At 43.8% G+C, this 15,677-nt stretch overlaps 1 protein-coding gene across 2 annotated transcripts in view; it reads left to right on the top strand.

Annotated features, from left to right (window-relative positions):
• The window catches only part of LOC117451445 (insulin-like growth factor 2 mRNA-binding protein 1), a 74,625-nt gene extending 68,916 nt beyond the window's left edge, over window positions 1-5,709 (top strand). The window contains exons 13-16 of one of the 2 annotated variants that reach the window (XM_034089746.1): window positions 3,912-4,043; window positions 4,248-4,361; window positions 5,455-5,509; window positions 5,600-5,709. In XM_034089746.1, the coding sequence (XP_033945637.1) occupies window positions 3,912-4,043; window positions 4,248-4,361; window positions 5,455-5,509; window positions 5,600-5,709 (411 nt within the window). Of the gene's footprint in view, window positions 1-3,911; window positions 4,044-4,247; window positions 4,362-5,454; window positions 5,515-5,599 lie in introns of both variants that reach the window. The other variant, XM_034089747.1, reaches the window with a different exon arrangement.
• Window positions 5,710-15,677: the final 9,968 nt, after the last annotated feature.

Raw genomic sequence — 15,677 nt, 5'->3', positions numbered from 1 at the left:
CTTAACAAGAAAAACATAGAACGTAACATGTAAAAATGTGACTTAATAACGCATGAACAACTTTTACAAATATTTCTATATAGTCTGTGCTGGTAAATGTCATCTACGTTGCACATTTCCTGCTGAAATACATGCACACCAAGTTACTGCGTGGCACTTTGGTTTTGATAAAACAGTGTAGTTCCACTATATAAACGTTACATTCATAATCAAACGAGACAATCTGCAAGAGAATTAGCTATTTTTTGTTATTCTTAATGCTTGTCATTCACACGTTAATAAAATAAAAATAAGTAGGCTACCGATACATAGCAGAACAATTGTGGCGATGTTTTGCTTAATAAGCCTTGTTCAACATCATTTCTTTAGCTAATACTACAGCGGGCTGCAGGCGAACCAAGTCCTTTCGCTACATTCCTTGATCTCCAGTTATAACGCCGGACTCCTTCACTCCACCACTGGGATAATTGGGTCCCCTTTTAACATTTGCTTCCGTTTAGCATCATGGGCGTCATAGCCCTAGACTATAAAAGTATTTTGTATGTTTTGGTGAACAGGAGACACAAAAAGCAAAAGGAAACTGAACGTGTTTTTACTGTTTTAATGGCTTATCAAGAGCACACCTGAAACATAACCTCTGAAACGATGTAACAACATAATACACTTTTTGGGTATGCAGCTTGGGATGTGAGGACACGGCTTAGAAAGGGCGTGTCACCTTCTGTCCTGCCAGTGTTGGCAGGACATGAATTAAAATGTCGAACTCAGACTTAATTTTACGGACATGTCGGCCAGGGGTGTAGAGCTATATTTGTTTAAGCACCGGATCGGCAAAACAGGAGACTCTGTCCACCAGTCTGCCTTCCTTGATCTATGAATTCATGTCCGTGACACTCACAGTAGCCTATCTGCTGCCCACAGCTGTTTTATAGAAGGAAAACCTTTTTCAAATGTAACGCGAGCTGAATACAGTTACTTGATTTTTGTATTCTGATTACGTAACGCCGTTACATGTATTCCGTTACAACCCAACCCTGTATATATATATAATAGGGCTGTCAAGTTAACGCAAAAAAAACAAACGCCAGTAATTATTTTAACGTGATTAACGCATGTGTATTTTTTTTCCTCGGCCGCACCGTAGTTTCAGAGCGTATCGAGTTTAAAATACCATCTACAAGCTGATGTAGCCCCGCTCCTGCCGCCATAGTGCGCGCAACATGATTGCTGCGTCCAGGCAGCTCCCGTTCGAGCATATGCCTTGAGTTGCACATAGCTCCAACGATCCATCACACACACACACACACACGCACGCATGCATGCACGCACACACACACACACACACACACACACACACACACACACACACACACACACACACACACACACACACACACACACACACACACACACACACACACACACACACACACACACACACACACACACACACACACACACACACACACACACACACACACACACACACACACACACACACACACACACACACACACACACACACACACATACACAGTGGGGCAAAAGAGTATTTAGTCAGCCACCAATTGTGAAAGTTCTCCCACTTAAAAAGATGAGAGAGGCCTGTAATCTTCATCCTAGGTATACCTCAACTATGAGAGACAAAATGAGAAAAAAAATCCAGAAAATCACATTGTCTGATTGTTAAAGAATTTATTTGCAAATTATGGTGGAAAATAAGTATTTGGTCAATAACAAAAGTTCATCTCAATACTTTGTTATATACCCTTTGTTGGCAATGACAGAGGTCAAACATTTTCTGTAAGTCTTCACACACTGTTGCTGGTACTTTGGCCCATTCCTCCATGCAGATCTCCTCTAGAGCAGTGATGTTTTGGGGCTGTCGCTGGGCAACACAGACTTTCAACTCCCTCCAAAGATTTTCTATGGGGTTGAGATCTGGAGACTGGCTAGGCCACTCCAGGACCTTGAAATGCTTCTTACGAAGCCACTCCTTCGTTGCCCGGGCGGTGTGTTTGGGATCATTGTCATGCTGAAAGACCCAGCCACGTTTCATCTTCAATGCCCTTGCTGATGGAAGGAGGTTGTCATTCAAAATCTCACGATACATGGCCCCATTCATTCTTTCCTTTACACGGATCAGTCGTCCTGGTGCCTTTGCAGAAAAACAGCCCCAAAGCATGATGTTTCCACCCCATGTTTCACAGTAGGTATGGTGTTCTTTGGATGCAACTCAGCATTCTTTCTCCTCCAAACACGTCTAGTTGAGTTTTTACCAAAAAGTTCTATTTTGGTTTCATCTGACCATATGACATTCTCCCAATCCTCTTCTGGATCATCTAAATGCTCTCTAGCAAACTTCAGACGGGCCTGGACATGTATTGGCTTAAGCAGGGGGACACGTCTGGCACTGCAGGATTTGAGTCCCTGGCTGGCGGCGTAGTGTGTTACTGATGGTAGCCTTTGTTACTTTGGTCCCAGCTCTCTGCAGGTCATGGACTAGGTCCCCCCGTGTGGTTCTGGGAGTTTTGCTCACCGTTCTTGTGATCATTTTGACCCCACGCGGTGAGATCTTGCGTGGAGCCCCAGATCGAGGGAGATTATCAGTGGTCTTGTATGTCTTCCATTTTCTAATAATTGCTCCCACAGTTGATTTCTTCACACCAAGCTGCTTACCTATTGCAGATTCAGTCTTCCCAGCCTGGTGCAGGTCTACCATTTTGTTTCTGGTGTCCTTTGACAGCTCTTTGGTCTTGGCCATAGTGGAGTTTGGAGTGTGACTGTTTGAGGTTGTGGACAGGTGTCTTTTATACTGATAACGAGTTCAAACAGGTGCCATTAATACAGTTAACAAGTGGAGGACAGAGGAGGCTCTTAAAGAAGAAGTTACAGGTCTGTGAGAGCCAGAAATCTTGTTTGTTTGTAGGTGACCAAATACTTATGTTACCGAGGAATTCACCAATGAATTCATTAGAAATCCTACAATGTGATTTCCTGGATTCTTTCCCCCCATTCTGTCTCTCATAGTTGAAGTGTACCTAGGATGAAAATTACAGGCCTCTCTCATCTTTTTAAGTGGGAGAACTTGCACAATTGGTGGCTGACTAAATACTGTTTTGCCCCACTGTATATATCAAGTACAATAACTACAACTAGCTAACGTTGTAGCCTAGCAGAGTGGACAAGTTGCTGTTGCTAACAGTGAGGCACGTACCTGTCCATCAAAGTGTCCACGCCCTAATTTATGCAAAAACGTGAAGACCTAATATAAATAAAAAGGTTGCGTTATAAAACAATTCACTCACCAATTCATAATCATGAAGGTGGAATCTAACTATATTCCGAATATTTTTTATTGCATCCAGGGGCAGAAATATGTTTATTTCTGCTGTAAAGTTGGGCATTTGAACATGGGGGTCTATGGAAATGGATCCTTTCTGCAGTCATCGCCTATCGGCCAATAGATGAACTGCAGTTTGTGGCACTTCCTTATTGGCCTCCCGGCTCTGCCCCAGAGTTTGCCGCTTGGTGTTAACGCAATCTGCTCTTTAAGATCCTTACACACCGAGCCGATATTCGGCGTCGATAAATGTCGGGCCGTTGATGAGCGTTGTGTCGCCCTACTCAGATTGGTGTGTACTGCACCGTCGTGTCTTTTCGGCCGTGCCGACACCTTCCGCCGCCGATTCGACATGTTGAATCGGTAGGCTGTCGGCCTAAGGCCGTCAGCCAAAGAAATCATTCTGATTGGCTGTTCAGCTTAGCGAATCAGTGCATGAGAAGCGAACGGAAGTGAGGGACCCAAACAAACTATTTTATTTTGTATGTTTGTTTTAAATAGCCAGTGCTAATGAGGATCCTAACGAAAAGTGAAAAGTATGATTAACCTGTTGGTCTCCCTCCTGCAGGCTCAGGGCAGGATCTATGGCAAACTGAAGGAGGAGAACTTCTTTGGGCCCAAGGAGGAGGTCAAATTGGAGACTCATATCAAGATGGCTGCCGCTGCTGCAGGACGGGTCATTGGAAAGGGAGGCAAGACGGTAAGAGTCTTATTCAGCTCTCTGACCCGTGTTCTACACTCTCTGCTCTTCCTCTCAGAGTAACGTGTGTGTGTGTGTGTGTGTGTGTGTGTGTGTGTGTGTGTGTGTGTGTGTGTGTGTGTGTGTGTGTGTGTGTGTGTGTGTGTGTGTGTGTGTGTGTGTGTGTGTGTGTGTGTGTGTGTGTGTGTGTGTGTGTGTGTGCAGGTGAACGAGCTACAGAACCTGACAGCAGCGGAGGTGGTCGTCCCCAGAGATCAGACCCCTGATGAGAACGACCAGGTCATCGTCAAGATCAACGGACATTTCTATGCCAGCCAGGTAAGCTTTATCACACCTCATATCCTGTGAAAGATTCAAACCAATGAATAATCACCACGTCTTACCAGCACATCCATAAAAACCCCGTTGATGTTTGAAATATTGACAAATCAATCAAACAGAAATCCTGGGCTGCGGTCGAATTGTAAAAAATCAGGTCCTATGTTTTTCCTAGAAACTTTTCCTAAATGTCATTGGGTTAAGGAAAGATGTGAGGGAGAATTCCTCTGGATTTAGGAAATGAGAACTATGTTGCTAAAAGAATCCAACTGCATCTAGATACTTCACTCTGTGCGTTCTTATCATGCAGGCCTTATACACTTGACAACAGTTGGTCATTATTTGCTCACCCTCTGTTTTATTGGCATGATTCCGAATTAGTATGATTATTTGAAAATGTTTGAATGCATATGCTGTGCAGCATATGCATTCCTTGTAAGGCCTCACATCTATAAGTGTGCAGGGCACCACTAAAACACAAGATAAACACCACCCAACTCATTAAACACAGTGAAACTTTAATTAATATTTGTTTCAGCAATTAAAGTAACGGTTGAAGTTCTCCTTTTGGTTTAATGGTTTGTGACATGTAAGCACCTTTGCAAGTCATGGCATAAGATGGGAAATGCTTATTAAACACCGCAACTCAAATGATCCATGTTTGTCAAAAAGAAGGGTCGGTTGATTCCTTTCACGGTAGAATGGTGCGTCACTTTAAATATTGCGGCTGAAAGGAATTACGGGACATTTCGTAAAGGAAGGTCCAGTGTATGATATGCTATAAGAGATTACAAACAACGCATTGAAGCTCCTTACCTATCATTGAGAAATTATGAACACTTCTTATCATTGCTGCCACTAAGGTAGTTCCTGGTCATTTCACTCAGTGACGAACCTTGCTAAGAAAAAAACAATTACATCTCAACCCAGGTTTGTCCGATTTGAGCCCTGGTTTGGTCTCCACCAGCTCCTCAGGACACATCAGCTCATTAGCTGCTGAATGCTCCTCTACCTTCCCCATAGTCTCGATCTGTGTCTGCCTACTGTTTGCAGCTGCTCTCTATAACCCCTCCCCCTCTCCTCTGTCCTGCAGCTGGCTCAGAGGAAGATCCGAGACATCCTGACTCAGGTCAAACAGCCCCAGAAAGGCGGGATGGGAGACAGGGGCGAGAGGGGCGAGAGAGGCGAGAGGGGCGAGAGAGGCGAGAGAGGAGAAAGGGGCGAGAGAAGCGAGAGAGGTGACAGGGGCGACAGGGGTCCCGGCCCCAACCCCAACCCCCAGGGCTTCACAGAGATGGGCAGCCCTACACAGGGACTGTCTCAGGAGAGCCAGCCGCGCAGGAAGTGAGGGTCCTGCCCCCTCCTCACATGCCGTGGGCGCCCTCCCGCCTGACGGTCGGACAGACAGACATGGACGGAGAGACAGACGGACGGACGGAGACAGGAGAGCGACACACGGACCCAGCGATAAACAGGGAGAGATATAAAGAGGGAGAGACTACGCCCGACAGCCAGGGGGGAAGATCGGCGTTTAGAGAAGAATAAAATCAAAGATGAAATGAATAAAAAAAGAGGATTAAGATAAAACGTAACTTGAGAACAGAAACCAGATGCCAGGCCAGAAGAGAGACTGACTGAGGATGGGGGGATGAAGGGAAGGTGGAGAGGGGGAGCGGGACCTCCTGGTGCAGCCCCAACAGTGGAGACGCACCAGCAGGCCCCTGCTCCTCTGGCCCCCTGCAGACCTCTCCCACCATCTGCACTCAGTCCTATATTTTAAGGGTGGTTTTTTAAACATAGAGATATATGTATAGAAATGTTTTATTCAGAGCTATTATTGATAGTATGCAGTGAGGCAGAGCCGGGAGAGGGAGCAGGGAAACTGCTGCAGCGGCACACGGGGATTGGTCGCAGGTGAGGCGTTAGCCCCGCCCCATATCCCCTAGCCAATGGAAGTCTAGAAGAGGGGCCGCAGATGTTAACACTGCTCTTTAAAGACCTCTCCGAATAGCGGGGAGTTTATAAGAAAAAAAATGAGGTTGTAAATATATAATCTTCATGTAAATGTTAACACACGCTGTGCCTGGCCGCCTTGCCTTTAAAAAAAAAAAAAAGGGGTCTTTGTATATTTCCAAGCCCCTTGTCTCTGACATGTAGCATAATGTAGCCTACGTGGAGGCGGGGGGCTGTGGAGGATCTGAGGCCCCTCGTGTGGTGGAGGCGCAGCAGGAGACAGTAAGGAGAGCGAGGTTGCAGCGGGCCCTGCAGTTCTAATGCAGTGGCCTCGCTACGCTTTATACAACAACTTCATACAAACAGCCAGCAGCTATGCTAGCTGGCTAGCGGCCCGCACCTTAAACGGCATATTTTATATATATTATATATATATGATATGTGAGTTAGCCCGGCCCCTCTGGTGAATGTATTGAAGGCAACGAGTGTGTGCAATGACAGACAGACAAGGAGTGTCTGAGACTTTCTGCTCATTGCCTTCTTCCTGCGCTGCTGCTCCAGGCCGCTCTCTGACAGGATGGCTTTCTCCTCAGAGGAGCTGGGGTCCTCAAGACCATCGCTGCATTCTCTGTTCATTTGGACAAACGATGCCTGAATAAAAGAAAGTCAGAGTCCGGCCTGGGCCCAGCGCGGGAACTATCGAAGCAAAGTCTTCCAAAGCTCCTAGCCTTGAGCTCAGAGAACGTAAAATCAGACTATGGGGGGTGGTTTCCTTGTTCTCTCTCCCAATCTGCCAAAGGCCTGTGGGCGGAGCCTTCGGACCCTGCCCGCGTATGATAATGAGGGGCGGGGTCTACGCCTGGACGCTCTCGCCAAGATTAGAACAGATTAGAGAAGAAATGAAAAAGAAAAACCTACCTCAGGGTAAAGTTACCTCAGTATTCCTTACTTTTCTTTGCTTGCTGGTGTTTTATATAAGAAGAAAAAAAGAAAGAGCTGATAGTCCTGAATATTTTTAATTTTTTTAAAGAAAAAAAGTATTTTTTTTTAGGTATTGTCTTGTTGCTTTGGTTATTTTTTTCTGTTTTTTGGTGTGTTTGATGAGTGTGCTCAGGATGGCAGGGAGGTTTTCTCAGAGCAGAGTGAGAGACACCGCTGGAGGAATCGGGTCCAGCGCCATTTTGCCTTTTTTGTGTGAGAAAACACTCCCCATCCTGCTGAAGTGTGTGAGATATTGGCCAATGGGGAGTGGTGTTCACTGGAGGGGAGGTCCTTAAGTGTTTCACGCCATCAGAGTGCCCTGCAGGACCTCCCTCTCCTGCCTTACTGTGATGACATCATCACCAAGCGCCAAACATTTTGAGAGGGCGTTAAGTGTTTCTCAGCCACAAAGAAGAAATCTATCAGTGAGCCTTGAAGGCTGTTTTCTTCAGAGTCAAGTGACCCATGTGCAGCGTGACTGTACATGGAGGCAGATAGGAGCATTCTAGCTACACACACACTCACACAACCACACACACCTGAACTAGCTCTGACTTCTCTGAATGTGAATATTTATTACCTGTGCACTGACCGCAACACCTCAGACGCTCCCTGTTGGCCATGTGTGATTGTGTGTGTGTGTGTGTGTGTGTGTGTGTGTGTGTGTGTGTGTGTGTGTGTTCACTCGTTTTAAATGTTTATTTCTGTCAGGGGAAGTGGTTGGGTGAAAAAAGCAGAAAAAAGTAGGACGAGAACCTATGGAAGAGATCCAAAACCTTTGAAAAAATGGGAGCAGAAAAAGTGGAGTTTAAAACATCCGTCACACAGCTGAGTAATAGATTCAAACCTGTACATAAGATGCTCTAAAGGTCATCACTACACTTTTGTATTTTTGGAGAAAAAATCGTAGGAATGGGAAAAGCCGCTGAGAGGGGAAGATGGCACCGAGTCACTGACGGACACTGCCAGATTACTCAGAATCTTTTTAAAGTCTTACCTGCCCTCAGCCACACCACCAGCTCCCCATCACACAGGGAACCTCTATTCTATTGTGTCTATGCTTCCATTTTTTGCCCATGGTGTCAAGTTTCCACCTCGTTTCCAAACCACCAAGACACCGTATTTAGGATTCACTATTCAGCCTGCAGCCATTTGGATTAGGATCCATTCTTTTTTTACAATACAGCAAGCTTTATTTGGACGTGACATCTGGGGGCGTACTGTTGCACTAATTAATGAATAATGTCGACAACGTCAAACTACGAAAAAGGACTGAGAACATCCTGTAACACCTGATGCAATTTGAAAGAATTAAAGGGAAGAGGAAGCGGGGGAGGAGTTTAAGATGATTTCAACCATCTCCTTTCTTCTCACCCCCCCTCTGTCCTTCCACATGATTCAGTGCTATCTCCTCGCCCTTCTGTGCTCCGGGAGGAGAGTGACATGTTTTAAAACCTTTTATTTAAAGAAATCATTTCATTTTTGGAGCGGGCGGGAACGTCAGGGTCCCTCGCCCTCTCTTGCGCTGGTCTCCATCGTGTTCGTTTTGCTCACTGTTCAAGACCTTTTTATTTTCTTTAACCACCTTTTTGTTTGGACCCTTTTTGGAAACATTTGATTTGTTCTTTTTTTTTTTTTTTTTTTTTTTACAAATCTAACAAAACAGCAACTAAATAGGACAACATACTAACATGTAGCTCAGTAACTGTGCTAACACACAGTAAGGGCTCGGTCCAACATGCAGGATACTGTAGAGCCATGGAATACTGCTGCAGAGAACAGCGGTGAGACATCACCCTGACTGGGACTCGTCTGCTTTACCTCTCTGCTGCCAGGGAAACACTAAACTCTTCACACACACATGATTTCAAGGACACCAGTGCATGCTTTATCCCACTAAACGCAATTTAATATTACTGCTGGATATTCTCCAGAAGACATAACAGTCAAATATTTCGATTTTCTGAAGCCAATCTTTTCACAATTATACAAAAATGATTTTTGACATGCAAAAGTTAGTTCAACAATACAACCCAATGGAACGGTCATTCTGCCTGCTATCTCACATGTCAAACAGTAGAAAAGATAAAAGAAGAAGAAACATATGTTTCACAATGAACATGGCCTGAGTACGCTGTTGGGGAGTAATAACCTGCTCTCCTTTGGTGTCTAGAACTAACACATTTACGATTAAAGATTTGGCACATATCTTTCTTTTTACACTCAATGTTTCTCAGCAAAAAACATTGATTAGATAGCGAATAAACAAACACGAGCAGTAAAACACAACACTGACACATTTCAGCTTAAAGGTTGGTACGGCTAACGTGTTAGCACACAATATATCTGGCCTGTAGCTGCTCAATGTGTAGCAGCTTCTAGAATAGCTGCCTTCTGTGGCTCAAAGTGATGTTTTGACACCAAACCAATCAGCTAAAGGATGCTAAAATGCTACAGAGATTTGAGGCAGATCATTTCCATAAATGTTAAAGGCTAATGTTTGCTTCAGAACATGGGCAGCACTAATGTTAACAACATGCATTATTGGCTCAAAGCTCACTGGTTTTAACCCTTCATTTCTATTTCTGTAATTCAAGTTTGGGATTTGAGAGTTGTGGGTAATTCACCACACGCTTCTTGTTTGTGGCAGCAGAAGACCTGATGACATGTAGCTCAGCCCTGACGGACGCTCAACAGCTGAGACTCTAAGACGGCCGCCAAGTCTCCACAAATTATAACACAAAATGGCAGACTCGGCGCTACCGAGACGAAACAATCTGACCTCTTGACACATAACTAGGAACGCTACCTCAACCATAAACAAACTCAGCTCGAAGAATGTTTCTTTATTTTATTTTTTCACACGCAGACAAGAGCAAACAGTCAGTGGACAGACGTGCAGACAGAAAGGAGTCACCATGTCTTCTTCACGCTTCCAATATAATTTATTTTTGTTTTTTTGAAATTGTCCCTCTTCAGCTTAGAACTGGGTAAAGATAAAGAAGTAAAACGAAAATATGTCAAAAAAAGACAAACACCCCGCCCCCCTCAACACTTTGTTATGATTGGTCCATCTGGCCCAATCATAACAAAGTGTTCACTTCCACTCTGAAATAGTTTCTATTTTACAACTTCTCAGAGTTGGAAGCCGATTCAATGAGTCCGCTCACTTTGAATCAGAACTCACAGCTAAATGCAGACACTTACGGCCCGTCCACACAGCGGCGTGGGTTGAAGCTTGCCGGCGGGCGTGTCTGAAACTCGACCAACAACCAATCACATGAATCTCCCGCCCCTGACACACAAGCAGCGGTTTGATTGGCTAGAGCTTGTACTGGCATATGATTTGATTGGCTGACGCTTCTGCAGAGGCTTCAAAGGTTGAACATTGCTCAACTTTTGCAGCTCCGCTTCGCTTCCCACAATGCAGTTCGGCGAAAAGTGACGTCACCCCTTTAAAAGTAAATGGTGAAGCTTTCAACGCACACCGCTGTGTGGACGGGCCGTTAATGCTAGCAGCTGCCCCCCCTGTCATGTCACCTCCTGAATCAAGGGGCACGACACCTGTAACCATATCATTATTTTTATGATCTACCTCTTGGGAAAAATAGGTAAATGTTTTTTTGAAAAAGGACACAAAAATCAAAAAAAATAATAAGTTGCTCGAATGAAAGATAGGTAAATGAATAACTGGGTAGCGGCATCTCCATATACTGTAGTGGATAGTCTATTAAAGAAACAAAACGTTTACTTCTTCCAAAGATGATTTTCTTTCTCCATTTTTAGTTGTTTTCAAATGATTCTGAAGTGGAATAATACTAAAAGTGGGAGAGGTAAACTTGCCTCCTGTTTTTTATTTTCTTTCTTAAAAAACCCAACATAAATGAGATACTCTTTCTCCTCACTTTCCATTTCCTTTTCTTCATTTCGTTAAACTTACACTTTTTAACTTCAGAATACTCTTGATTTATTTTGGTTGACTTCTAATTTTCTCTTTTTTTATGACAGCAGATTGTATCTCTTGTGTTTGGGTGCATTTAGTATTTTCTTTCTACATGAGTTAGAGTGCCCTGCGAGGACCTTCTACACTAATCCATGATCTATTTTCCTTAATAATAATGAATGGTTTAAAAGCAAAAGGACCTGTTGTTGCTGACTGTGGAGCTGCAGGTGGAAGGAGGGTGGGGGGGCTCTGTATCCTCTGTGTCCTCCTCGCGCTGCTCCGAGCTCAGGCTCTGTGTGATGGTGCAGCAGCGTGAGGAGGCTCCGCCCCTCCTCCTCCCCCAGAAGCTCCTCTGGTCTTTACAGTATATGGACTTTCACCCTCTGCCTGCCTGATTCTTTTAGTCCTCATCAACACTTGTTTTAAACTCCTTGTAAACAAAACAGAGCATAGATATGAATGTGTTATTAAAAGATGAGAAAACAGACCTTCTTGCCTCCTTGTGTGCTTTCTTACAATCTTCTCTAAAGTGTTTTAAATGTCAGCAATTATGCAAAATCCACTATTGAATGTCTTTTATACATAAACATTTGTCCCCTTTGTGTAAAGAGATTCTGAAAGTTTCAGGAAAAAAGATTAGCTAATTTTTTGTTCTGATCCATTTATATAAAAACCTGTCTGAAAATGAGCTCATCAGATTTTGGCCACTTTATGATGTCATAACGATTTTTTGGCTTGTGTAACCATTAGCCAATAACCAACCAAGGTACCCCCCCCCCCCCACCTTATCACCTGAATCTCCTCCTAGAGCACCATTAGGCGCTTTCACACGAGTACTTTTCCCACTAATAGTTCCGATAGTTCCTGGGATTTTGCGTTCACACCAAAAAGATCTGGAACTAGAACTTTTTTTCTGGAACCTTTTCACCCCTTTTCAGGACTTTCTTGGGGAGAAAATGGTTCCAATTTCTGATTGGCTGGACGAATTGCAAACCACGGCTCGTAAAAAAAAGTTTTGTGAAGCCGCCATTTTATTTGCTCGCATTAGCATTATTAGCATTAGCCCAGCACACCAACGGAGAAAGACTAACTTATGGCAACACAAAAGAAAACATGGGAGTGGTGGAGTGATGAGGAGGTGTCGGCGCTTCTGGTGATTTACTCGGAAGGCTTCAGAAGAAGCTGCTGGGAAATGGGCTATTAATAGGATAGCAACAAGTTGTCAAAATAGTCCGTTTAGCTTCAGTTGCTATGCTAACAGAGGCGCGGGAAGGTATTTTGAGTGGGGGTGATGAAGTGTTACAATGAAGGCTCGATAATCAGCTCATATAAGCAGGGGTAAAGTGCTATTTTTTACGATTGGGGAATTGGGGAGCGGACCTCACCTCCTCTAGGGGGGTCCGGGGGGGAAGCTCCCTTGGGATTTTTTAAAAAAAATATTTAAAGCATCAATCTGGTGCACTTTGAGAGCAACATTAAGAGATCTATGGATACATCTCTCAACACCCAGATGAAACACAACTGTAAGCAGATGTTCTTTTTCTTGGATATTTTACAAATCACTCCCCTTTCAAACTGTATTCTTGTTTTACTGCCATATAGTATTTCATAACTGTTTTTCCTTTATTCTCTTTTTTTAATAACTATAATGATCATATGAAAGTGTACCGCGGAAATAATCTTTTGAATAAATTGTGACCAAACCGTTTGAGATCCACTGAGATAACTTAGACTAAAGTTAACTATCTAAACACTCAGAGAGTCCTTTAGCTCACCTGAGTCTCTCAGAGGCTCAGGTGAGCTAAAGGACTCTCCTCCAGCTTGTTGTGGAACCAACAGCTCCGTATGTCCGTTAGTGCAGCTAGCTAACCAGATGCTAACAACACGGTCCCTGCTGCTGGCACCGGTCCCTCTCTCTCTCTCTCTCCCTCTCACACACACACTAAATGCGCTATTTCCACACACACACACACACACACACACACACACACACACACACACACACACACACACACACACACACACACACACACACACACACACACACACACACACACACACACACACACACACACACACACACACACACACACACACACAGAGCCAAGCTTGAATGACACAAGCACACTTTTATTTCCATGCAACTCTCTGATTGGTCTTGCCTCTGTTGCATTCACTGAACACGGGAAATTCAGCGACTTAAACGGTGACGTCATGACGCAGCAGCGGCAGCACCAGTCGGGCTCTGAGCGGTGTGAACAAAACGAGGGCTGAAAATAAAAACCGGTTCCGAACCAGAAGAGCGTAAGCACGGAGCTAGAACGGGAATCACGTTGGTGTGAAAGGCGCATGAGAGAATCAGCACTTTTGAAACAGAGGGGATTATGGGATGCTACTATGATCTGTTTGGTATTTCAAGCCAAACACTTCAGAGACATGTTTTGTATCTGAGACCCAGGGCCGCCCCTCCCTATACGCAGATCACGCACCTCGCGGAGGGGGCCTCACCTCGCGGAGTGGGCCTCACCTCGCGGAGTGGGCCTCACCTCGCGGAGTGGGCCTCTTCTTGCGGAGGGAGCCTCACCTGAAGCGCAAATGCGGCGCAATTAGTGTAAGCTCCGTCGATCGCAGTTCACGTGTGTGGTAGTCACGAGCTTTGAGCGCTAGCAGCTAACACTTCTCAAAGCAGGGGGGTCAAACTCATTTTAGTTCAGGGGCCACATTCAGCCCAATTTGATCTCTATGGGTCGGACCAGTAAAACATTTATTTTATTTTATATACCCTTAATCGTCCCACAGAGGGAAAATGTACATTCTGCATTTGACCCATCCTAGTGTTAGGAGCAGTGGGCTGCCATTTTTATGTACGGCGCCCGGGGAGCAGTGTAGGGAATGGTGCCTTGCTCAGGGACACCTCGGTAGCACTTGGTCTTTCGGGGGCTTGAATCGGTGACCTTCCGGTTTCCAAGACAAGTCCCTATGGACATCACCACCACCGCCAAATCATAGCATAATAAGCTGTGAATAAAGATGACTTTAAATGATTCCCTTTGTTTAGTGCATACTGCAAATGTTCACATTTAATGAACTATATTTACAACCTGACATTTCTTTAGAACAATTATTTTTTGTGCCTCAGTTTATCATTTACACATGTGCATTACCAACGGTATCTTGAACTGAAATTTACTTTATGATCAAAACAATTTGTCAAGATCTAGAAATTATTTTACATTCATTTCCACATCTGTGTAGTGTTCATGACACACCACTATACAAACTAAATGGGAACTATTCAGGAAGGAGGTTAATGATGTGATTCAGAATCAGAATCAAGTGTATTGGGTTTTCTGGTGGTGGGAACAAACAATTAAAAAAAAAGTTGCAAAGTGGGTAAAAAAAAGGAAATATATAAGGATAGTACAAAATAAGTATTATTAAGAAACAATTTAGCATTAAAAAGGATGCTAAAGACAAGTATTTACACCAAATGTAAATGTAACTATACAAATAACCTTAAAAGCTAAAAAAAATACAAAAAATGGGTTGGTTGATTAAGTGAATGCTGGTTGATGGGTGATGATTGGTTGGTTGTTTGATTAGTTTAGTAAGTGATGATTGATATTTTTGTTGGTTGATTGATTTTGGAAGTGATTTATTGGTCCATTGACGGATGCATAGGTGACATTATTAGTTGATTGATTGCTGATAGGCCACTTTCTAATTCATGTTCAGTCAGAAGGGGCAGTGCAGGCCAAACATCTGTCTAAATATTACTCTAATAACAGTGTTTCAAACTGTGACCAATGAGAGGCTTCCCTTTTTTGTCCATCAGATAGAACTGTGGCACAAGTTGTGTGTATCTTCGTTCTCAGATTGTAGACCATGTGGTTTAGCTACTTCTATATCCATGATTGTTTCAGTTGATATTACATTATATAACTTTTCATATAGCTATTAAAAGTGGCTAACAAGAAGCGCATTCAACCATGAAGAAACAAACTCAAAAGCCAGAATCCTGCAGGTTTCTATAAACCCAACTAGATTAAGTGCTAATGCATTAGCTCCACTTAAAGGTCCACTATTATACTATTTTTCAACAATAGTGCTACATGCAGAAGAAAGACATTTGGCCGAGGTGCAGTTACTTGAAACAGTTGAGTTTTCAGTCCAAAACAGAATATGTGTAGACTCTCTGCTGTCATGATACCAATAAGGAGCTTGTTTGTTTAGGGCTCACCGCGGTGAAGTTAGTTTGAGTTTGGATGTTGGACAGACTCCACAGCCAGCTAAGTCTTGCAGTTTCCACAGGAGGGCAGCAGGAGGCCTGTCAGCTCAGAACAGGAAACAGTTTTTGTTTCATAACGGAAACAGTTAGGCAAAACAATAACTAGTATTACTTTCTGAAAGGGATTCAAAGACATTAAAGGTCCCATGTC

Source organism: Pseudochaenichthys georgianus, chromosome 8, assembly GCF_902827115.2.
Source record: "Pseudochaenichthys georgianus chromosome 8, fPseGeo1.2, whole genome shotgun sequence".
In the NCBI taxonomy this organism is placed as follows: Eukaryota; Metazoa; Chordata; class Actinopteri; order Perciformes; family Channichthyidae; genus Pseudochaenichthys; species Pseudochaenichthys georgianus.
This window is presented reverse-complemented; position numbering and strand designations above follow the sequence as displayed.